The sequence below is a fragment of the Callorhinchus milii genome, unplaced genomic scaffold, assembly GCF_018977255.1.
Source record: "Callorhinchus milii isolate IMCB2004 unplaced genomic scaffold, IMCB_Cmil_1.0 Scaffold1, whole genome shotgun sequence".
Lineage (NCBI taxonomy): Eukaryota > Metazoa > Chordata > Chondrichthyes > Chimaeriformes > Callorhinchidae > Callorhinchus > Callorhinchus milii.
In genome coordinates this window covers 87,816,665-87,841,248 of record NW_024704742.1, presented here as the reverse complement: position 1 = coordinate 87,841,248, position 24,584 = coordinate 87,816,665, and the positions used below count along the sequence as shown (strand labels likewise).

Below are 24,584 nucleotides of genomic sequence, written 5' to 3'. Positions count from 1 at the left end.
TGAAAAGCACTATATCAAATGCAAGGATTATTATTATTGGGGGGCTTGGGGTCAGACCATAGATTATCACCATAGTCATAATATCAACCACATCCTCACTTAGTTTACAGATTGTAATTGATGGTGCTTCTGTACTATCATTCTATTATAATAACAATCCTTGCATTTGATATAGTGCCTTATCTCATCAATGAGGCATCTTAAAGAATATACTAAAGTGTAGTGACTGTATATTTTGGGTGTGAAACACAGCAGCTAACTGCACAGCAGTTTTGTTCAGATTTGAAAAAAATAAAATGAATTTAAAAAACAGAAGTGGTTAGATTTTCAAGTTTTAAAATGTATTCAGCTAGAGTAGGCAGTGTATGATTTTGGATTGTGGCAAGGTGCCAGGAAAATTATATAATTAAGGAAATTAGCAGACAATCAGTAGCTCCTTAAATGGGAGTAGTATCCAGAGTCAAATCTTGTATCAAATCTGTGGCTTTAAAAAAAAAGTAAAAATATGCACAAATACAATTTGCAGCATTTTTATTTCAGATGTGAAAAGTTTACAACATTAAATCTTTCCCAAGATACAATTTCTGTAAGTTACAAGAAGCATAAAGTTGTCTTTTGGCACATATAAAATTCTTATAAATCCTTGGCAGTTTCATACCCCATTCCTGTCTCAACCATTGCAAAAAGTTACTGTCCTATGTATATTAACAATTATTTACACAGTAAGTAAAGTACTCAATGTATTTACAGAAATTTGTACAGGTTCATAGTTTTAGTACAGATTATATGGAAAATGCATGCTTTAATGTCTTCATGTGAAAGTGCTTGCAGATCACTCAATGCTGAAGATTGAGGAATACTAGTTGGATTTACAAAATATTTACATACTCAGAATCTCATTTGCATCAATAGATTACAAGAACATCCACATAAACTACATATGCATGTCACTGCATCTGAGGCTTTTTGCATTATTTTATTGAAACCATTAATCTTACCAAAAACTGTTGTGTGGGCTGAAGACATTGAAATAATCAAGCCATGTCATCTTCTGTCTTGACAATGGAGATCTAATAAACAAGATGCAAAAGCATTACATTTTGAAAGCAAGCCAGTATATTATTCCATTGCTGCAATAGCCAAGGCATGGACTGAATGACACACCCGTGCAGAGACAGCTATACATTAAGTAGGCAGGCCGGAAGTTAACATTGTTGAGAAGTTTCCCCATAAGAAGTGTTCTCAGGACCAAAGCAGAAGTCTGAATACCATTAGAACCGGCTTTGGGTGGGGGGGGCGAAGAGAGACACGAGAGGAAATGGTCTTACCAACAGAATAAGTGTTCACGCAGGGGTAGAAATTCCACTTGAAGACAAATGTCTACTTACTGCAGGGTAGGTATGACCGACTGATTGCCCTTGTCTATTGAGATCAATGTTCAAGTCATCTTCAGTTGTTTTCAGGTAGACTGGATTGTCAAAATTCATGCTCTTCAGGTTCTTGCTCTGCCAGTTGCGCCATGATAGGTAGCCGGCTACACCAGCTATTGCCAAAAGCACTAAACAGAGACAAGTTAGAATTAATACAAGCTTTACATTTGATGTTGCATCTTTTGAGAAACATCTCAAGTACTTCACAGGAGGATTTATTGTAGATGCAGTGACTTTTGATGAAAGCAGCAGCAAAATAGCCCACAAAGTAAATGTTTAAACCATTTTTAAAAATTAGAGGCGAATTGTTGGATAGGACACTTTTTGAAGGCCATGGGATCTTTAACATCCACCTGAACAGGCAGATAGGACCTTGGTTCTCATGTTTTGTCTGCATGCAAAAAAATAAGCTTAATTCTGAAAGATACATTAACTGCTTGAAGAATATGCCTGGAGTTAAATTGCCTATGTGCTGACACAACGAAAAAAAGTTTCACTCGTTGTACTCACAGATAGGAAGGATTATCCATGCTGCTGTTGGTGCTTTTCCAGACTGGTTTACAGGACTGACCTTAGCGCTCGAATTTGAATCTGTAATAGAATAAACAACATTACATTTGTAAAGCGCCTTTCATGTTGGAAGAACGTCCCAAGGTACTGAACAGTCAGGGATCAGGACCTGAGCGTGGGGGGCAGGGTTGGGATGAGGGAGGGCAGTGGGGGTAGGAGGGCGGCTGAAGGCATGGTCAAAAAGGAGGGTCTTGAGTCATGGCTTGAAAGGAGGCAAGAGAGGCAGCAAGGCAAAGGGATTGTGGAATGGGGTTCCAAAGAGTGGGGGCAGAGGCTGAAAGCCCAGCCGCCGATGGTAGGGTGGGTCGGGTAGGAGACCTGGAGCAGGCTGGAACCTGCTGAGCGGAGGGAGTGGACAGGTTAATTGGGGGTCAGCAGGTCAGAGATGTAAGAGGGGCAAGGCCCTGAAGGTGAGGACGAGGATTTTGAATTCTATCCGAGCAATGAGGAGCCAGGCGAGGGTGGGGGTGATGGGGTCTCGAAGCCTGGTGTTGGAGAGGACACGAGCTGCAGAGTTCTGGATTATCTGCAGCTTGTGGAGAGAAGAGGTGGGAAGGCTGACAAGGAGGGAGTTTCTGTAGTTGTGCTTTGAGTTGATGAATGTGTGTATGAGGGTTTTGGCAGCCTGAGGGTTGAGGCAGTGGCGGAGTTAGGCAATGTTGTAGAGGTGGGGGAAGGCAGAACAGGTCATAGCATGGATGAGGGTGAAAGGACAGTTGAGGGTTGAACCAGATGCCCAGGTTCCTAACTGGCTTGGTGAGGGAGGGTGCAACAGTAGATGCTGATCCTGCCAGCGCCTGAGGTGCTGGTGCGAGCCAATCAGGAGAGCCTCAATCTTGCTATCATTCAGCAAGAGAAAGTTGGCTTTCATCCAGGACTTGATGTCAGACAGACAGTGTCAGAACGTCAGTTGTCCTGGAATCGAGGGTGGAGGCAGAGAAATAAAGTTGGGTGTCGTCCACATACGTATGGAGGTTGACCCCATGTCTGCAGATGATGTCACCAAGGGGGAACATGTAGAGGTTGAAGAGAAGGGGACCAAGGACAGAGCCCTGAGGAACAACACAGTGCAGGGCTGGAAGAGAAACCATTGGCAGAGACAAATTGGAGACTATGTGAGAGATAAGACCTGAACCATTCAAGGACAAAACTCCAAAGGTTGAGGTGAGAGGAGAGGCAGTGGAGGAGAATGGAGTCATCCAGTTTTGAAGGCAGCAGAGAGGTCAAGGAGGCAGAGGGAGCCCTAGATTCAGAGGGAGTCATAGATGGACAAAATGTCATTTGGTAAGGTAAATCAGTACAGGAGGTAGGCCAGAGAGGGAGGAGTTCAGATAACTCCAGGGCAGCAGAGAGATTATGGGGAGATAGGAGATGGAAGTGGGGAGAGGGATTGAGGAATTAAAGGAAATGAATTAAGGCAAAATTAAAGGCTAGTTTCACAATGCTAATGTTTACTGGCCAGTTAAAATATTTATTGATGAAATAGGAAGCGTTACTGTTTTGACTGACATGGATTTAAAACGGATTCTTGGCAACTTTACTGGTGCTTTAGGCTGATACCCATTTCTCACCTTGGTCTCAAAACTAAGGCAAGGGAGGCTTTTCAAACCAAGAAGCAGAACCCAATGATGACAAGCTGAATATGATAAGAACCATGATCATTACTGCCAGATTTCTAAATGCAACCCTTACTTGAATATTGAAGTGAACCACCTTGCCTACATCCTAGCTGAGCAGGTTTATTGTTGAATTAAAGCACTTTTTCACATCACAGTAAATCATCAAGACAATAAACTCAAGCAGGAGTTTGGTGCATTTCAAACCTATGCAAAGACTTACATTTTGTGTACAATGCGAAACATGCCACAATGAGCCATTAAAACTCTGCATTACCTCTAGAACCAGGCAAAACTGTGGCATAGGAACCAAAATCTTTTGAGGAACCACTGGGAACCAAGGGTTTAGTATATTCAGTAGTTCCAGTTGCTGAACAGAAAGAGGAACAAGACCATTACAGGACATACACCAAATGACAATACACTGAAATTGCCAGTTGCTATAGAAGATTATAGGTAAGTAGTTCCAAGATGGAAAAGCAAAGGTCAATGCTGGAAGAGTGAAAGCAATTTGAAATATGGAAGCACTACACATAGGATGCTCATTTCAATATTATGTATAGCTATGGATCCTTTAAATGTGTGTTTAGGCACCAAAAACAGAGGCAATGCATTTCTTTGTAGCTTTAGATAAGCCATGCACAATAGAACCAAAGCTACAGATTTTGCACAACATTTCAATCTCATCAAGAAAAGCAGCATTGCCTAATTTGTGCAACTGGCTACAAAGAGTGGAGCATAGTGCACTTCACAAGCCTTTAAAGTACCCTTTTACAATAACTGAGGCAGACTGCCACTGAGGCAGTTCACATACATCTTCATAAGCTTACTGGAATGAAGCTTTGAGGGGAAGTCAATAGATTTTCTTGTGTTCTACCCTGCTTTTATTCCCCTTGCCCCCAAACACTAAATTTAAGTTGTGTTATGTATTGTAACAAGTCTCATTTGACAAAAGGGTACTCTAGTTAAAGTAGAATTTCAATGGCTTGTTAGAACATTAGCTATGCCCAGATCTTTGTCCTGGAGAAAGAGCTTCATACATACCCATTCTACAGTGCTGGCCATCCTCCTGCAGCTCATCTCCTGATGGACACACACAAGTGTATTTTGGAGAAAGGCTACTTATTTGAGGGGCAGGGAGACATAGGTAGTCACAACCACCATCTGGCAAGCTGCCATTGCACCAGTTTTTGCCTGCAAAAGGAATAAAACTGCACTCAGAATCATAGAATCCTACTGCACAGGAGGCCATTCAGCCCATTGTGCCTGTGCTGACTCTTTGAAAGAGCTAACCAACTAGTCCCACTCTCCTGCTCTTTCCCCAAAGCCTTGCAATTTTTCTATGTTCAAGTATACACCCAATTCATTTGAAAGTTATTGAATCTGCTTCCACCACCTTTTCAGGCACTGCATTCCAGATCATAATTCACTGTTTTTTTTTAAAAAAAAGTTCTCCTCATCTCCTCTCTAGTTCTTTTGCCAATTATTTTTAAATCGGTATTCTCTGGTTACCTAACCCACCTGACAGTGGAAACAATTTCTCCTTATGGATTCTGCCAAAACCATCATAATTTTTAACAACTCTATTAAATCTCCCTTTAACCTTCTCTGCTCTAAGGTGAACAATCCCAGCCTCTAATCTCCACATAACTGAAGACTACGATAGACTATTTTAAGTGGATATAGTCCTGCTGCTTTATGTAGTACAGTACTCAGAACCAGCTGATCCTGAATGCCTAACATCACAGAAGAAGCTGATAGTTGATGCCCTTGAGCTAACTTTGAAGTAGTCTACTGCCCAATAGTGAACTATAAGAACCCTCTAGCAGGTGCAGTTTGCTTACCAGGTGCCTGAACTAGTTGATGATAAATTATGATGTCTTGAGGTTCGTTTAAATTGGAGGCCAATATTGTCACGTCCTCGCCTGTGAACTTGTTGGCTCCATAGATGGCTTCATTTTCTCCATCAGTCCAGAAGGCCTGATCCTGGAAGGACCATTGTGTTAAAGTAATCCAACTACTAAGAAATACATAAGACCCACATATGCTCATGGAAATAAAAGATCTCACATCCCTTCCTTAGATTGGTTAAGCAAGTCTACAAGTAGCAGTAGCCTTTCATTATTTTACTCAAGTTCAGCCATTACACAATTTAAGAAAGGCAACAGGGGGGAGAAATAAAAAAAGCAGTAACAGGCTGGAGTCTAAGCTGCCCTGTGATGACAAGGTGGTTTAGCAGTGTACAAGGGGATGTGGAGTAATGCTCATGTTGGTTTGCTAACTGCATTTTTGTGAGCTGGAGAGGAATTATTTTCCCCCCTGTCACTGGTCTTTTGACTCTGTGCTCTGAGACACTACCCTGCGTGGAGGGTGCTACATAAGTGTAAATCACTAGAGATATGGTGTTATGGAAGACAAAAAAGCTTTGAGGTGCAATTCTGATGGGAGACATTTCCTGTCTAAATCTAGCTGCCCCTCCCTTGGATATTATAATTTAAAAAAACACTTGTTTTGGGAATGTAATAATACTGAAAGCAGTCATGTATATACCCACAAGGTTAGATTATTTTAAGTAGAAAGTTGCTAAATTGCAATGTGCATTAATAACTAACAGCGAAGCAGCAATTCATGCCCCAGATAGAAATGTCAAAACCAGGTAATGTACAGTAAACTGCTGATAACTCAACATACCAAGTGATGAGTTAAAGAGCAAGTTAAGCACATGTATAAATACAAAATGCAGTTGATAGACAGCATTCAATACTTAAGTAGTGGTGACAAGTTAAGATAGGATCAAGTTATCAGGAATTTACTGCAATAGAAGGGCCATTTAGCCCACCATACACAACTGCTAATCAACTTTCTCCCCCCCATATTCCTCAATTTAACTTCAGATTCCTTTTGCTCAAATTGACATCCAATTTGTTGATGTACTTCAGTCTCACTCAAACTTTAATACAGAAAATTGAATACTTAATTGAAGGCTGCTGCCTCTAATAAAATGATTTAAACATTTAATGCCTTACCTCAAACACAGCAACAGCAAAAGGATGAGCAAGGAATCTCTGTGACAGGAGCACTCTCCTTCTGTCCCCACCATTGAGGTCCACACTTGACAAGGTGTGCAACTTTGAATCAACCCAATAAAGTCGGCTTTTCACAAGATCTGTCAAAAATGTTGGAACATTGTAAATTTGATCTATTTATTGGAAGCATAAACTTAAATAAAAGTACTTTCATTCAATACACTTACCAAGTGCAATGCCATTTGGCCACTGAATATTTGTGGAAACCAGAAGTTGACGATCAACACCATTCATTCCAGCTTTCTCAATTTTTGCTGGTTCACCCCAATCTGACCAGTAAATAAACCTTTTTAAAAAAAGTAAAACAAGTAAATGTGATTATCTTTAGCTATCAAGGGGATGCAATTTAAAAAAAAGACTTTGTACTAAATAAGCCAATGGTGTAAATACAGCTTTAAAATGGAGTCAGCTGCACATCAGACAGGTCTCATGTGCAGGACCCTGTATACAGACCGGTAATAATAATCCTTCTATTTGATATAGCATCTAGCTTCTAGACCTCTCAAAGTGATTCACAGAATATACTGTAAAGTGAATGGACCATTTTGCAGGCAAAACTGTATGTAAACCACATCAGGTCAAGATCAGCTACAATTTGTAGGATGTATGCAGTTTTGTGAAAAGCAGAATGCATCACATGCATATACATCTTAGAAGGTGCAAGCAGAACTTGCTTAAGATTTTGATGGGGTGTCAAAAGCTGAAAAGAATCTCATTTTGACATTTCCAGCATTTGCAGGATATTTTCAGTGTAATTTGAGCAACCTACATCATCTAAATCAGTGCTTCACTCATTGAAAATGAGGTGAATTGTTAACAGCAGCTAAATCTGTTCCAGCTGTGTTCTATAATGAGAACAGCCAGTTAGGAGGGGAATGCAAGCTAGTTGACAGGGAGAAAGTCTTCATGCATCGTTGAAGTATCGATGTAGGGTGATGATAATCATCCTTGCATTTGAAATAGTGCTTCATCATGTTGTGATCCATCAACTTGAAATTCAAAATCAACAGAATTCAAGACTTGTGTACAGTGTAACATGTTAAAAGCATCCAATTTGCAATGTCTCATCACAAATGAAAGACAAAGTGTAACAACAGACAAGAGGGGGTGCTGGGTCTGGAGTTGCATCCAGGCAAGATTAGTGCCATTTTAACTGTTCACCCAAAGAACATTCCTTAACAGAAACTAGATGACATACAACAAAATTTGCAGTACCCTGATAGTGGATCAAGTGCTACAGAAGCTGGTTCCCTTAGGTCAGAGTCAAAAAGAATCTTCATCTTAGTTCCATCGAAGGTAGCCACAGATATCGTTTTAGTTTCCACATCAGTCCAGTAAATGTGCTTGTAGATCCAATCCACAGCAATTCCCACCGGCATTTGGACCTCAGCTATTCTAGATTTTCCAATAGCAGCTCCATTTTGGTCCATGGATATACTGCAAGATTAATGACTGTTAATTCCTACAAATTAATCTAGCAGGTTTCAGACTCCTAGGCCAGTCTAGCCATATTAACACAACTATAAATTGCATCTAAAAATCAATTTGAATACAATCAGATGGGGCCATGTGATGTGCAAATAAAGCCATTATTTTGTAGAGGAAAAAATATGAATCTGAACATATATAAAAAGGTGATTGGGCAAACAATTCATGGTTTTAGATTTGAGTGATTATTTACAGGTGGTGTGTAGCTCAAATTGAATAGTTTGGTTTAAAGGTTCCTGCTCACTACTTGTATTTACCTGAAGATTGCCCGCTGTCCCATGTCAGCCCAAAAGATCCTCTGTGCTACAATGTCAGCATCAAGTGCGACAACATTTCGCAACTGCTCAACTACCTGGGTGTACTCCTTGTGCTCCAGACCTAGTTTCCGTATATCACGGCGGTTAGTGAAGATCAGGTAGGGCTCTTTTCCTGTGCAAGAAACAGAAGGCAGCAAACTGATACTCAGCTTATCAACTGATACGTGGACTCTCAGCAGGTCAATGGTGTTTCATATCTTGTCAAAATCTAGTCTAATATTATGCAGTAACTGAAGGTGGTTCTTATCCACAAGAGCAATAATGTGGGCAATACTCCTCCCACATCCAAGTGGAGCATTTGACCACCTGAGCCAGATGCGAGACTTTGAATTCGAACAGAATCTACAACTAACCAATGCTGACAAGTCACTAATACGAAGAATTAAGAACACTACATTTAAACTGGCAAAGAATTTATTTGAAAGTTTAAGAATAAACATTAGAATTAAGGAATTAACTAAAGTGGCTTCAGCCTCTTGATTGTCCCTCATACGCGCCCCTCTGTTGCACCATCAGTGGCCATGCTTTCAGGCACTATGCTTCCAAACTCTGGAACACTCCCTCCACCTTGCCCATCTTCAGGTTGTTCCTTAAGACCTTCCTCTTCAACTGTACTTAGTCACCTCCCCAGGTGCTGTGTCGTGCTCAGTCACTGTCAAGCATTCTGGGACACAATCCTGCTTAAGGGTGCTATGTAAATTGTTAAACTAGATTAATTACTTTCATTTTTAGTGTTCAGGATAGGTTTACTAGTCCATGTCAAGTACAAGATTGACATCTGCATAGAAGTCTATTTCCTTTCTAGTCTTCATTTAGATTTGCAAACATTTGGAAAGATACAAATCGAGGGATTAAGGGATATGGGGATAAGGCGGGCAGATGTAGTTAGATTAGAAGATCAGCCATGATTTTATTGAATTGCGGGGTAGGCTCAAGGGGCTGAATGGCCTACTCCTAATACCTATGTTCCTAAACGACAATGTAACCAGTCTTGTATTTGTAAACAGAATTTAAGACTAATTAATTGATCAGGTTAGTAAGATTTCCTACAGCTTTACTGGATACTTGAGAATAATGGTAAAGGAAAGTTTGACATAATCCAGTATCAAAGTTAAATGGGCTAAAGGCTACTTGGTCTCACTTTGGTTAATTTTGATTGTACCTACCTATTGCCTTGCAAACCCCATTAGCTGGATCCATTTGATATCCTGCACGACATTCACATTTATAGCCTCCTTTCAGATTAAGGCAAATTTGACTGCATATTCCAGGGTTCTGACACTCATCAATATCTGTAAAGAAAACAAACTTTGAGATTCACAGATTAAAAAGTAGACTATTTCTTACAGCAATTAAACCCTCAACTTACCCCCACATGTTTTTCTGTCAACCAACTTAAAGCCAGGAGGACAGTAGCACTCGTAACCAATCACCAGATCCCTGCAGACGTGGGAACAACCACCGTTATTCTCCAAGCACTCGTTTAAACCTGCAGAAGAGAAGTCATGGACCATTACTTTAGTCCTTTCACACTAAGCAGTAGCCCCTTAACACCAAGCAAACTGAACTCCCAATCGATGCTCAACAGGGCTTAGATGCCAAAGACAGCCGTAGAACTTGACATGATATTTGGCTTAAACCAGTATTAGAGTGAAGACTGCTTACACAGGCAATAGTTTAACATACAGTATGCAGTTTATTTAAAAATGTACCCCATCTTTGAAGTTAACCATTTAAAATGGTAGCACAGTTGAAGGCTCTAAAGCAATGAGTCAATGCTCTAACAATACTGAAAATGCTTGCTTACTTGCCAGGTAGATTGCTTTCTTCAGGATTAGTAGCATAATCTGCTTAAGCAATATTACTAGCATAACCTCATCCAGAACTTCTGAGGCCTGCATTCTTTCCCACACCAGGCTTCATATGCCATCTCACCCAATCCTTGTCAGGCTCCATCAGCCTCCCCATTTTCTAACATTTCCAAAACCTTTGAATTTTAAAATAACTCCCATCTACATCTGCAGGTTTGTTGCACAATTTCCACCCTACTAAGGGCAGTGTGTGCTCATGCACATGTGGTGGGGGGTGGTGGTGATGTCTTAAAGTATCATCAATAGGCCAATATACAGCTTCCTCAATGCCAAGACTTGTACAAGATCTACCATTTGAGTTTGTTTGAAATCAAATGAAATATTCGCAAACTAGTTAACTAAGATGCGATTTCAAAGATGTGGTACAAGTTTTAGAAAGCAGATGCATAAATTCATTGTGAAAGTGGTTTCCTGATGTTTAAAGCTAGACAGACATTTTCAAGGTGCTGAGTAAAAGCCATTTTAAAGTCATCTGTTCAAATCATGGAGTGGAATTAAATACAACACAGGCTATTGAGGGAATTGCCATATTAAAGAAACCACTGCAGACTGCCACACTAAGACTTTAACTAGCTCTTTAACCCACAATTTAAAGTAGTTTCTAAGAATTAGATCAGTGGACTTTCATTTTCTACATATCAGAATTTGCATCTTGGATCTCACTACAGGGTCAGATTTACCCAGTGTGAAATTCTCCATTTCATTAAATAGGTCATAATCCACATTTCAAGGATGAGCATCACAATTTGAGTTGGAACATTGTTTTTCATTATATCTAAGGGCACTGAGTGACTAGCTCATCAATAAGGCAAGTTTAAAAAAAACATTCAGCATCATGAGCAGCCATGCAAAAAATTGAAATCAAAAGGGCCAGCCACTTACCACATTCTTTGAGAGGCTCATCGCTCCAGTCCCTGCAATCCCGCTGTTTGTTGCATACCAGGGTCATGTCTACGCATTCTCCAGTTTGGCATTTGAAGTTAGTTGGCCCTGTACATTCTGTAACTGTAAAATACAGACCCATCAGAAAGCTGCTGTATTACTTGTAGTTGTGACCTTATTATTCTAAAATAATCTGCTTTTGATATAGCACCTTATCACATCTTCAAGACATCTCAAAGCACGTCACAGAATATACTGTCAAGTAAATTGATTGTGGGAAAATGTGGCTGCCAACTGTGCATAGCAGTATCCAACAAACCATCGTGGATTGAGTAACCAAATTATTATTATTATTTAAAAAAGGAATTATTACACCTGGAAAGCGATCTGCCAATCGACTAACAACCAGGTTCCTATTTACTGCTAGGTAAACAGAGGCATGTGGAGGAAGGAAAATTGTCTAAGGTTTCACCCTGCCTGGGAATCGAACCCAGGTCCTCACTTGAGAGGAGTGCTCTAACCAATACACTACAGGACTTTACATTCTCAAGGTGCATGATATAGCACCTTGAGAACATCTCAAAGCACACACTTTCTATAAAATGTTGGCAAACGCTGCAACTAATTTGTGCACAGCAAAGGATTTATTAAAACAAAAAAAACTAGAGAATACTTTGAATAGTGAGTGTCACAGGATTTTTAATATACGTCGAATCAGGTAGATGGGGGGCCCTTGGTTGAGCATCTCATCTGAAGGTCAGTACCTCTGACAAAGCAGTGCTCTAAGCTCCACATTGGGAGTGTTAGCCAGGGCTATGAGCTCAAAGTCTCATGCAAAGTTTGAAACCTACAACCTTTCGATTCACAGGCAAGCGCTACCAACTGAGCCAGACCGACACCTAAACATGCACTTACCATTTGACAGCTGACTTCATCACTACCGTCAATACAGTCCCTAAAATGATTACATTGCCTGCTTCCATGAATGCAGCTACCATCACCACATCTAAAGTAGTCAGGTCGACAAGTCCGAGGAGCTGAGGAGAAATAAAATACATTTCATAAAAAAGTTGTTACTAGCTGAACAGTAGCTTTACCTTGGATTACGTTGGTCATAGGTATTAGATGAAGCCATTGCTGGTCTTCTACAAAAGCTCTCATTACTTGTACAAGCAGCAAATATGAAACAAATCAAGGCTTTATTCCTATGACATGTAACCTGACCCATTCAAACATTAAGATGTAAAGTGAAGTTTGAAGCAGGCAGCACTGGTTAGGATATGAGTAAATCATCCTTGCATAGGATATCGCTGCAAAGCATAGTGACCATTTTGTAGGTGAGGAAAATTTCTAGCAATAAAATAAATTATATTCTATGGGACTAAGTTCTATGAAACTGCAGAGGCAATTTGGTTATATATCATTTCTTCCAAAGGTCTTTACTAAACGTTTGAAATCCCAGCAATTTACATTCATTGTATTGGAATAAATACCAGTATCTGGTTGGCACATTTTGCAGCCATGCTTCACTTAATCCTTGCATTTGATATAGTGCCGTGTGTTGTCAAGACATCTCAAAGCACTTCACAAGATATATTGTGAAATGAATTGACTATTTTGTGGGCAAAACACAGTAGCTAGTTTTCACACAGCAATGTGTCACAAATAGCCAGAGTGATTGACCAAATTTATTTGGGGGATTGCTGGCCAGGACTCCCTTCTCTTTCTGAAGAATGCCATGGGATCTTTAACATCTATCTGAACAAGCAGATGGGACCTCAGTTAACATTTTATTCAAAAGATGGATAAAAGGACCTGAAAACTGTCAAGACTCAAGGTTACTTTAGAAAAATGAAAGTTGTTTCAGTTAAACTAAAACGGCCAAGTCCCTCGGTGAGGTAAAGCAACCATTGGCAAATATGCTATTAAAGATTTGACAGTCCACTTACGGCAGTTAATTTCATCACTTCCATCTTTGCAGTCAGCATCTCCATCACAGTACCATCGGCGGTGGATGCATTCCCCTGAGCCACACTGAACCTCACTGGTGGAGCATTTCACTAGAGGAGGAATTGTGTGTCCACAGTGATCTGCTGACTCATCAGATTGGTCCATGCAGTCAATGTCACTGTCACACACCCAACGGAAGGGGATACACTCTGAGCTATTGCAATGAAACTCATGTGGACCACAGGTAGGTGGAGCACACTCTTGCTCATCGCTTCCATCACCACAGTCATCCTCCCCATTGCACACAAAGGTCTTAGAAATGCACCGGCCACTGGAGCAAGTAAACTCTAGTATACTGCAAGTAAGCTGTCCTGAAAGATAAAACATTTGAAAGTTAGGTTTATACCACCTGAGACCATAAAGTAGTCTGCTCCTTCCACTATCCATAAACTTCTATTATTGTGAGCAACCGTTTATTTCCACAATGGCTTTGATTTGAAATATGGCACACACAAGGCAAATTCAATTGCATTGAAAGTGACATTGGCCTTGAAAGATTCACTCTTGGGAGTCAGATGTAGACTGCAGCAGATTTAGAAATCTAGAAAACAGGAGGCCATTCGACCGATTGAGTCTGCACTGACTCAGAGCAAGGAGATCAATTCAATCCCACTACCCCACCTCATTACCATATCCCTTCAAGCCCTATTTCATATGCTTATCTCAGTAGGGCATTCCACATCCCAACTCTCTGGTTGAAAAATTTGTCTCAAGTTCTCCTTTCACTGTTCTTGTGGCTCATAACCATGCTCCCTAGATTTATTGACAAATAGGACCTTATAGTAAGAACTAATGCAGCTGGTTACTGTAATATGCTTTGAAGCCCTGCGCTTCAGTTTTGAACTCTGTACACTAAAGAAAAACAAGTCAAAATAAAGCAGAGCAAAAGAAATGTGTATTAAATGTAATGGTCTGCAAGTATGCTCCTGCTTAAATATTACAACATGTGCTTTTAACAACAAGATTATTTATATAGCACCTTTCACGTCAGGAGGACATCCCAAGGTACTGGACAGAGTACAGCATTTTAGGCCTGAGCCTGGGTCGGGGGAGAAGCGAGGGGAAGGGGGGTGGCTGATGGCATAATAATAATAATAATAATCCTTGCATTTGATATAGCGCTTTTCACGTCGGGAGGACGTCCCAAAGCGCTTCACAGAACACACTGTAAAGTGAATTGACTGTATATTTGTGGGCGAACGCGGCAGCCAATTGCGCACAGCAATGTCCCACAAACAGTCGTAGATTGAAAATGACCAATTTTATTATTGTTTTTGGTTTTGGAGGGATTATTATTAGGCGTGTGGAGTAAGGAAACTTGCCCAAGGTTTCGCCCTGCCTGGAATTGAACTCAGGTCTCTCGCTTGCAAAGCGAGTGCTCAACCACTGAGCTACAGGACTCCACAATCCCAGGCATGGTCGAAGAAGAGGGTTTTGAGGCGGGATTTGGAGGATAAGGAGGGGTGACCCTCCGTGAGGGGATGCATCTATAAATGCAATCTTGTTGTTGTGGATGAGGTGGAGTCATTGGGGGATGGAGTTCCAGATGTTGGGGGCAGAGTGGCTGAAGGCTCTCCCGCCAAGATGGGGTGGGTGGGTCAGGGCATGTGGAGCAGGCCAGAGTGGAGGGAGCAGGCGGGTTGGTAGGGGGTTAGGAGGTTGCAGAGGTAGGGTGAGGCCATGGAGGGCTTTGTAGGTGAGGATCAGTATCTTGAACTGGGGGGGTGGGGTCACAGTTTTGTGCGGGAGAGGACACGAGCTGCAGAGTTCTGGATTATCTGCAGCCTGTGGAGGGAGGAGTTGGGAAGGCCGACAAGCAGGGCATTTGCATAGTCGAGCCTGGAGTGGTGAAGGCATGAACAAGAGTTTCAGCGGCCTGAGGAGTGCAGTAGTGGCGGAGTCGGGCGATGTTACGGAGGTGAGGGAAGGCAAAGGGAGTCATAGCTTGGATGTGGGGAAGAAGACAGTGGAGGGTCGAACAAAGCACAGATTTAAAGTCAAAGTTAAAATCAAAGTTAAACCTGCTATTAACTTACCACAGTTCTGCTCATCACCACCATTATCACAGTCCATCTCTCCATCACACCTCCATGGAAAAGGGATACACTGAAGGGATGCAGAGCCACAGCTGATTTCATTCACACCACATGTCCTCAATTCTGAAAGGGAAAGGTTATGTCAGAGTTTAACTGAGCATTTTCCTGAAGAAAATCAACCAACAAATTATTCCTCTTTGCTCAGTGATCCACATACTGTAGTGCAATTTGAACTATGCCCCTTCCTAGTTTAAAATTGTATCAGCAACACACAGATCTATATAATGCAGACAGGTCACAGGCAGCCTATGAAGATGCCACTATTCGTTACAGCTGTAATTGTAGTACTGTAGCTTATTGCATATTAAATCTTACTGTAAAAGGCATTGAATGCTGAGGTGGTACATTTCATGTGTATAAGAGGGCAGCCAATCTGATTAAACAGATGGCGAGGCTACAAAATCAGTCATCCAACTTGATAAGTAAAGGCTCATCACTAGAAGGATCAGTAGCTTCAGCATGGTTGTATGAAAATGTTTTTGTATGGTCATCGCTTTACTAGGAGTGAAGAAAATCATGTACAGACTTAATCTGTTAAACCTATACAGCAGGTGAATAGTTCATTTGTATTAAACGAAAAACTTACGACAAACTTCTAGACTTTCGTCAGATCCATCTTCGCAATCTGTATCACCATCACACTGCCATCTATCAGGTATGCATTGCCCATTGTGGCACACAAAGTCAGATGGGCCACAGGTCTTTTTTGCTAAATAAAAGAAAACCATTTAGAGTGAAATAGAACTGCACAACAACCTTGTCCAACACTGATGCCTTTACAAATTAAAGCTATCAAAAGCTTTGTGATTTCCTTCTCAGTGGGAAAGCTTTAAAATTCTAAACTAGTAAAACACAAACCAAAGTTAAAAACATGTAGGGCAAGGTCACCTGGCACCCAAGCCTCCTTCAGCTGGTCTTATTCACTCCCATAGTCTTGCAAGGAGAAAGATCCCTTTGCCACTTCTGAAAAGACTGGAATTCACTTGATTTAAAACTATATGAACAAGGAATAAGCCTTAAAATTAAGTCAGCATTTTGACGGTTCAATACAGGTTAGTAGTTCCAATACCGAGTTTATTGTAGCCTCATCACAGTACAGAGAATTTATACTGTACATCATCATGTCTAGGTTTATTGCTTCAAATAACCTGACTGCCACATTTATGGGCTCATTAATTACTGCTAGAATAAGTTTACACGAGGGATACATTTTTTGCTCAGACCCAGGTGTGAATAGCCTAGCTCTATTGAAGTTGGAGTATATAGGTGGTTGCCATTGGTGTGTTCTAACAGGCCATGCACTTTAACAATGATACAGTACTTGCATTTGATATAGCTTATGTTAATATCTTCAATTACATGCATTGTAATTTTATAGTTTACAGTCTGGCCTACAAATAGTTACATTGAAATATCGCTGCTAGAAGAAGATACAAATCTATAATGCAATGGATTAGAACTCACAAATCAATAGTTCATATTGGGATTGAGAGTAGTTATTGTAAAATTCATTAAATGCTATAACAGTAAATACATTGAGATTAGCAAGAGTCCATTGAGCAGTGCTCAATGCTAAGATGTGTTCAAAATGCTTTTACGATCTTATACTGCAGTCTAGCTTTGTCCTGAAGACTGCCTTCATAGGCAGAGGCTTCAGGTCAAAGATGCTCTGAGCTTGGCAATGACTTTCAGCTTCCTTAAGTTGTGGAAAGAGGACCCCCAGTAACCAATGCAACAAGCCAGTAGGACTGCAACTTGATGTCATTTTTCAATACCCCAGTCAATGGTTCAATCAGTCGACCCCATGTCAACACCTGACATGCAAGGAAGATTCCCTTTAGAGGTAGGGGGAGTCAATGAAGCTCTGAACTAGATTTTAGTCAATGCTATTTCATTTTGGCAAACATTGTATACAACTACTTCTAAATTAAATGCTACAGGTGCAGTAACATTCATTCAATATTTCTATACATCACCTTTCATCATATGCTTACAAGTTCAAAGCTCTAATTTCAAAAAATTTAGTTAGTCCAAAATTGAAGCAGTTTTGCTATCATAAAACCTCCAAACTGCATTCATACAAGATCAATTTATTAACAGCAGTCATTATAATACCTTTCATGTCAAGACGTCAAAGCACTTCAGAGGATATATTTGTGGAGTGCCTGTTTTGTGAGCAAGTGTGCCACTAAGCCTGAATACAGAGTACCATTAAGTACAGTAGATGCCATCTCTAATAGTACTTGCTGATGTTGAACTCTGCTGAAAAAGGTTGAAGCGCACCAAGTGTTTTGGGCACAGGTCAGCCAGCTACAATTATAAAACATGAACTAAAAAGGTTGAAGTTAATCTTCAGTAATAAAACATCACTTGTTAACACAAGTACTGATCTTATTGGTTTGTGGACAGATTCTAAAGCTTGTTCAATACTTTACCAATAGCTGTCAGAGTGACCAGTGAATTTCATTCTGATTGACAGACACCTTTACAGGTGGAAATGTTTTTTTTTTGAAAAAAAGCATCTTATGGTCACCTGTGCTTTGTCAGAAATAAACAGATCTTGGAAAAGTGTTATTCCCATATGTTGGAAGAGATTTACAGTTGATCAAGGGCAAACATGGATATTCTTAGACTTCATATTCATTATACTAATTGGATTTTAATAGTACACTGGTTCAAAGCTTTTGGGCTCATGGTTACTTAAACTACATTTTAGTACCATTTGACAAGATCTTGGCAGCTATTCTGTATCAGAAGAAGAATACCGCCACTTGAGCTAGCATTAGAAGAGCAAAGCAGAATACTTTCCAACATGCAATTTACAACCGTGAAAGCTAACCATCATTCTAGAAAGGACCAAGAATTCAGTAAAATACATACAGTAAACACTTATGTTTGATACTGCATGTCATGAGGACATCTCAATGCACATTATAGAATGTACAGTGGAGTGACTGTTTTGTGGGAGAAGAGTGGTGGTACAGAACTAACTAAATTAGTCTGTTTAGAATCCACACAAGATCCCACCCCTCCTATTCCCCTCAACTAGACCCTTCTCCCTTATGTATGCATCAGGTTCATTTAAAAATACATGGTTCTTTGCTTCAAAGTTAGATCATTATGTAAAAAAAAACTTTGAAAGTTCAAGACTCACCACAGGAGCTTTCATCACTGCCATCAACACAGTCGTCATCACCATCACATTTCCATATTGAAGGGATGCAACGTCCATTTCTGCACTGAAACTGCGTTTCCTCACAAGACACTCTTGAGCCTTCAGGAGTTTTTAAAAAATGTAATTTTAATGCTTCAATTACAGCCCAAAAGGAATTTAACAAGCATTCACCAGCTTTAATATGTTTAATAAACAATCTTGATATAGTACCTTATCACATCTTCAAGTCATATCAAAGCACTTCACAGAATATACTGTATAGCGAATTGATTTCATGTTTTGTGAATGAAAACTTGGCAGCCAATCGCACACAGCAGTGTTCCACAAACAGTCATGGATTGAGTGACCAATTTATTTTTTTTGAAGGGATTATTATTCTGGATAAGCAATTCACCAATCAACTAACAAGGCATACGGAGTAAGGAAATCTGCCTAACGTGTCCCTTGTGAGGTGAGTTATTTTAACAAAAAGCATTAGTTTTTAAAAATCACATCTTGTTTAAAAGACGGTCAAATTAACACAAACATTTGGGAACACTTCATTTTGAACAATATTTCATTTAGCTGATCAACTCTTCCACAAGAATGTGAAGCAGCAGATTACACAGCATTTGAAAACTTGGCTGCTTGCTCAAGAGATCAAACATAGGCTTTTGTAGTGAGCTATTGTCAGATTGGGGCTGGTTTAAAAAAATATTATGTTAATCCATACTTTAATGAGTAGTTTAATTAAAGCAGGATTAATGTGTACTTAAGACACAATACATTAAAACATAATGTTCACCACATTGAGTTGCCAGTTTAACACTACTTTGTTTTACTTTGATAGCAATTGTTCAAGCTTTATGATGTCCCAGTAAAGCTGTGGCAAGAGGAAACAGATTGATAAGGACATGTGCAATCTTTATTTATATTCTAGATACAAGATCAGCACCTCAAAGTGAGTTTGTCTGCATAGCAGCACAATTCTAGTTTATTTGGTTCTTAAATAGCTATCTGACAGTCTACAGGGACAGTGAAATTACAGCCTCACAGAAATCAGTGACACTGAAGCAACATATTTATGCACAATATGATTAAGTAAAGAGGTTGCTCAACTTTGGAATTAGCCTCCAGCAATTCAAACAAATTTGTTTTGCTGTTCTTTATAATAATCCTAAAATGTAATACGTCACCTATATCAGGAGCAAGTCTTAAAGCTAGTAGCTTTTGAAAGTAAACAGCAAATTTGTACATAGCATTGTTCCAGAAAAAACAGCTATGAAGCAAACCACCAATTTTATTTTGGGGGATTATTGACCAGGACACCAGAGAAACTCCCTACTAATAAGGTTGTTGAGTCTTTAACACCCACCTGAACAGGCAGCAGGAACTCAGTTTAACATCTCATCCAAAAGGATAGAACCTTCAATAAAGTGGTGCACCCCAGCACTGGACTGGAGTGTCAGCATAGACTGATGTCAGAGTCCATACATGGGCCTTGAACCCACAAACTCAAAGGCAAAAGCACTAGCAATCAAGCCAGGCTGACCCAATGACATTTATCATATACAGTAATCTTTAGTTTGAGCAAACTATAGGTGGTTTCTAGCTCACATCTCACTCAATTTCCTATTGACAAGGGTCATTAGTACAGCAGCAGAGAGAGTGCTATCTGCTGGTTATATTATTTTTCCTACTTCCTCAAAATTCAGAAATTCATGGAAGTATTTGGACTTCAAAGAGGAGACAGTCATGGGAGTCAATCAGCTTTGAAATTTCACTTGTTGGGGAACTTAGAGAATCTCCTTCCAGGAAGATGTCATCCTCACGACAAAAAAAAGTCACATCAATAGCACTGACATGTCTATGGCACACTAGGCCACTGGAGTCCTGTAGCTCAGTGGTTAGAGCACTCGCTTTGCAAGCGAGAAGACCGGAGTTCAATTCCAGGCAGAGGGCGAAACCTTGGGCAAGTTTCCTACTCCACACAGAGCCTAATAATAATAATCCCTCCAAAACCAATAATTGGCCATTTTCAATCTGCGACTGTTTGTGGGAATTTGCTGTGCGCAATTGGCTGCCGCGTTCGCCCACAAATATACAGTCAATTCACTTTACAGTATGTTCTGTGAAGCGCTTTGGGACGTCCTCTCGACGTGAAAAGCACTATATCAAATGCGAGGATTATTATTATTATTATTACTATAGAGGAAATATCAGAGACCAGCACTGCTGCGTTGAGGCATTATCCTGATCACTTTGATATGGTTCAACCAAGTGTCTTACACATGCAATAACCCATCATCATGTTAAATAGCATGTAAACTTGACAGGTAGCAATGCCACCTAGTCACAGAAATTTGCCCGCTTTTGGAATGGATTATTCACTCCCCAGGACGCGCCCCGATCATCCAATTCTTAAGGTTGGCAAGACCCATGGCCATTGTGTTGGGATAACTGATAGTTTAATCTGCTGAAACCACAACACTTGCCACCGAGAGCACCGTCTGCCTCCACAAGTTAGTCTCCTTTTTGAAGGCTCAATGTTTCAATGAGCGCCTAAATTAGGGATGCCTTATGGAGAGAAGGGAATTAAATGGTGCAGTTATAATCAAAAGGGGATTGCTTTAATAGCTGGTATGCATCAATGCTTTTGTCAGAAAGCGACTCCCTTCAAAAAAAAAAAGAGTCATGATTAGCTAGTTGATCCTGAAAATACAGGCTCAAATTAAACCTTGAAGTTTGGAGCAGACATTGACCGAGCAGCTGGTCAGGGCAGGCTGTGTGGGGGTGGTTCTGGCTGTGGATTGGATACAAAGACCCAAATCGCTACCCAATTCCTTTCAGAGGCGGGTCTTATGCTCTGAAAAAGTAGTTCAGCAACATTTCAGTAAAACGTGCAGAGGAGGCAGGAAGGTATTTTATATTGCTTATAAATCCACCACCACCAAAATGCTGCAACACTTACAGGGAGATACTGGGACATGGGAGAATTGCAGATCTAAAGTGGGGCAGTGTGATGACAGCAGTGGCGTGGTTCTGTTCCACTTACGAGCTGTGCCGAGACAACTTGCCTTTGATCCACAACTCCATTAAAAGAGAGCAACAATTAGTGTGTGTATGTGTGGGGGGGAGGTAGGGGGGTTGGAGAGAGAAAGGATCAACTACTGGACTTGAAGTTGCACTAATAATAATAATAATAATCCTTGCATTTGATATAGCGCTTTTCACGTCGGGAGGATGTCCCAAAGCGCTTCACAGAACACACTGTAAAGTGAATTGACTGTATATTTGTGGGCGAACGCGGCAGCCAATTTACTAGTCACTTTACCACAAGTAAGAGTTGGTTTGTTTATGCCAAACCCAGTTCAAGGGCAGCGGCCAGATAACAGAGAGAGAGAGACCAGGGAATTCTGCCTGTCTTGGATTCATCCAGCTTGTTCAGTCAGCTGTTTCTCAGTCATATTAATAGTGACCCTTATAGGAATAGGGAATGCTTTGAAGTAAACTCGTGGCAAATTGGAGCGGAAGGAGGGAGGGGGTGGGGAGAGAGAGAGAGAGAAAAAAAGAGGAAGGAAAGCGAAGTAGTTTAGTCGTCAAATTAATCTTTTTTTTGCTCAAGATAAACGTTAAGAGCAACTTGCACCCGCATAAGGAAGGGATCGCCAGTTTCAAAGGCTGTGATCACTTTTGGTGGCAGTTTGGAGATTTCTTAGTGCAATTCGTGCAGTTGTTTAAATGGAAAGGAGGTGGGGGGGTGGGGGGAAGAGGGTTGTTCAGCCTACTTTCCAGCACCAGGAAATACAAGGTTCCTGCAATTAAGAGGAGGAACACACCTCCACTTAGAATAAACACTCAAATCCATTCACAAATAACGCAATGATGCTCTACACTTGCATCACAATCGTGGGCTTTGGAGTTCAGGCACCTGAAGGGGTCGGTGCCAGACAGCAAACCCCATTGCACTCCATGGCATACAGGGGGGGGAAAAAAAACAATTAAAATAAAATAAACCTCTTTGTGACTCAAGCCATTCAGAGAACAAATGCAGACAGCGAGTGAGGAGGTGCAGCCCCTGAACTCAGACCAGACTCAGTCCTTTGCAAAACAAAAAGGGGGACAGTCTTTTGGTGAAAGGTGACATGACAAAGCCTTGGAATCTGTGCATTAACTTTGCATTTATATCCCCCCCCACCACCACCACCAATGCAATGGCGGCTTCCAGTGGACCCCACGAGATAAATATAGGTAGAGAATAGACAGAGAGAGAGATAGAGAGAGAGGCGGTACTACAGAGACCAGTGCTACAGATGGCATCTAATCCAGGATTCGAGGCTACAGCTATTACCCCTTTAAATCGGTGCTATTTTTAGTATTAAGTAGGACTGCATTCCCGGGAGGGGATGATGTGGGAGTGTGTGTGTGTGTGGGGGGGGGGGGGGAGGGGGGGGAGGAAGAAGAAAGACACATTCTTGATTCCCACACGAAACATTATAAAAATACAGTGCAGCTCAGCCACAGCAGAGAGAGAGGGAGAGAGAGAGAGAGGGAGAGGGAGAGGATAGCACGAACAACACGCACCGCCCGCCCGCCCAGCGCAGCCCGCAGTGAGGGCTCAGCTACAACACTGTGTGTGCGGGTGTGTGTGTGTGCGGGTGTGTGGGGGGGGGGGGGGGGGTGGGGGGGTCACACACCTCACTCACATAGTCCGGCTTCTCTCAAAGCTGAAACGGGTTACTTTATCGCGTTTGAGAGTGGGGAAGTGGCTAAAAGTCAACAGCAGAGAGAGAGAAAGAGAGGGAGAGAGGGAGAGAGAGAGAGAGAGACGCCTTGTGTGTGTGTGTGATCACCTCATCCCACATCAGCAACACCCGTCCACCCCCCCCCCCTCCCCTCCTTTTACCTCTCCCAATTAAATGCACACACACACATGCACACACACACACACTCGCATATGCACACACACACACACGCACACACACACACACAAAGCCCGACGCCAGTGCGTGTGCAAAAAAAAAAAAAGCCTTTTGCAGTCACATCTACTCACCGTCCACCCATGTGCTGTGATGCACGAGCAGCAGCAGCAGCAGCAGCGGCGGCAGTAGCGGCAGTAGCAGCGGCGGCAGCGCGAGCCCGGAGCGCCCCATGCCCCCGCCTCTCCTGCCCCCGCCTCTCCTGCCCGCCCGCCGGCTCTCCCCGGCTCGATCGCTTCTCCCTGTCACCCCCCAACACACTGAGTGGGACATGTCGACACGCCGGGAATGACGCAGGGACGTGCTCTTATATCAGTCTAAATGCATCTCTCCCTCCCTCCCTTTCCCTCTCCCTCTCCTCCCTCTCTCGCTCTCTCCCCCCCCACCCCACCTCCTCCGCTGTCTCCCAACAACTGGTTGGCCGGTGTGTCCCTCCTTAACCCAATTACCTTGTTAAATAACTGCATGGAGGGGCGAGGTGCTCTCACGTTTTTTGCTGCTTGGAGACTGGGGAGGGAGGGAGTGGGTGGGTGTGTGTGTGGGGGGGTTGGTGCCTGGTTTGCTGGATCTGGATGAGTTGGTTTCTGCCCCCCCCCACCCCCCTCTTACCCCCCCCCACCCCCCTCTTACCCCCCCCCCACCCCCCCTTACCCCCCCCCACCCCAACCCCCCTTACCCCCCCCCCACCCCAACCCCCTTACACCCCCCACCCAACCCCCTTACCCCCCCCCCACCCCCCTTAACCCCCCCCCCACCCAACCCCTCTTACCCCCCCCCCAGTCAATCAGTTTCCCCCCACTGCCAATTGCAATGTGTTGTGTGGAGGTGTTGCACACACCCCCACACACACACACCCACACAGGTACTGACTGGCTGTTCAATTAGGTAATGCCATCGTTTTGGTGCTGCTGTTGTTGTTGTTGTTGCTGCTGCTGATGATGATGATGATGATGATGGTACCACTGTTTTTTATCTTCTGACCAGTCTTTGACTGAACTCTTTCCTCATCTCATGAGATGTCAGTGATCGCATACCATCCCCACACCCCCACACACACACACACTCACACCACCACACACAGACAG

At 41.9% G+C, this 24,584-nt stretch overlaps 1 protein-coding gene across 1 annotated transcript; it reads right to left on the bottom strand.

Annotated features, from left to right (window-relative positions):
• Positions 1 to 516: 516 nt before the first annotated feature.
• Positions 517 to 23,835, bottom strand: vldlr (very low density lipoprotein receptor). The gene is made up of 18 exons (XM_042332955.1): positions 23,574 to 23,835; positions 18,521 to 18,640; positions 15,953 to 16,075; positions 15,307 to 15,429; positions 13,210 to 13,581; positions 12,172 to 12,297; positions 11,261 to 11,383; positions 9,877 to 9,996; positions 9,674 to 9,799; positions 8,448 to 8,619; positions 7,918 to 8,139; positions 6,870 to 6,988; positions 6,643 to 6,782; positions 5,461 to 5,602; positions 4,661 to 4,810; positions 1,941 to 2,021; positions 1,389 to 1,558; positions 517 to 1,070 (listed from the first exon to the last, which is right to left on the bottom strand). The coding sequence occupies exons 1-18, from the start codon at positions 23,770 to 23,772 to the stop codon at positions 1,035 to 1,037; spliced, it is 2,664 nt and encodes an 887-aa protein (XP_042188889.1). The 5' UTR covers positions 23,773 to 23,835; the 3' UTR covers positions 517 to 1,034.
• Positions 23,836 to 24,584: the final 749 nt, after the last annotated feature.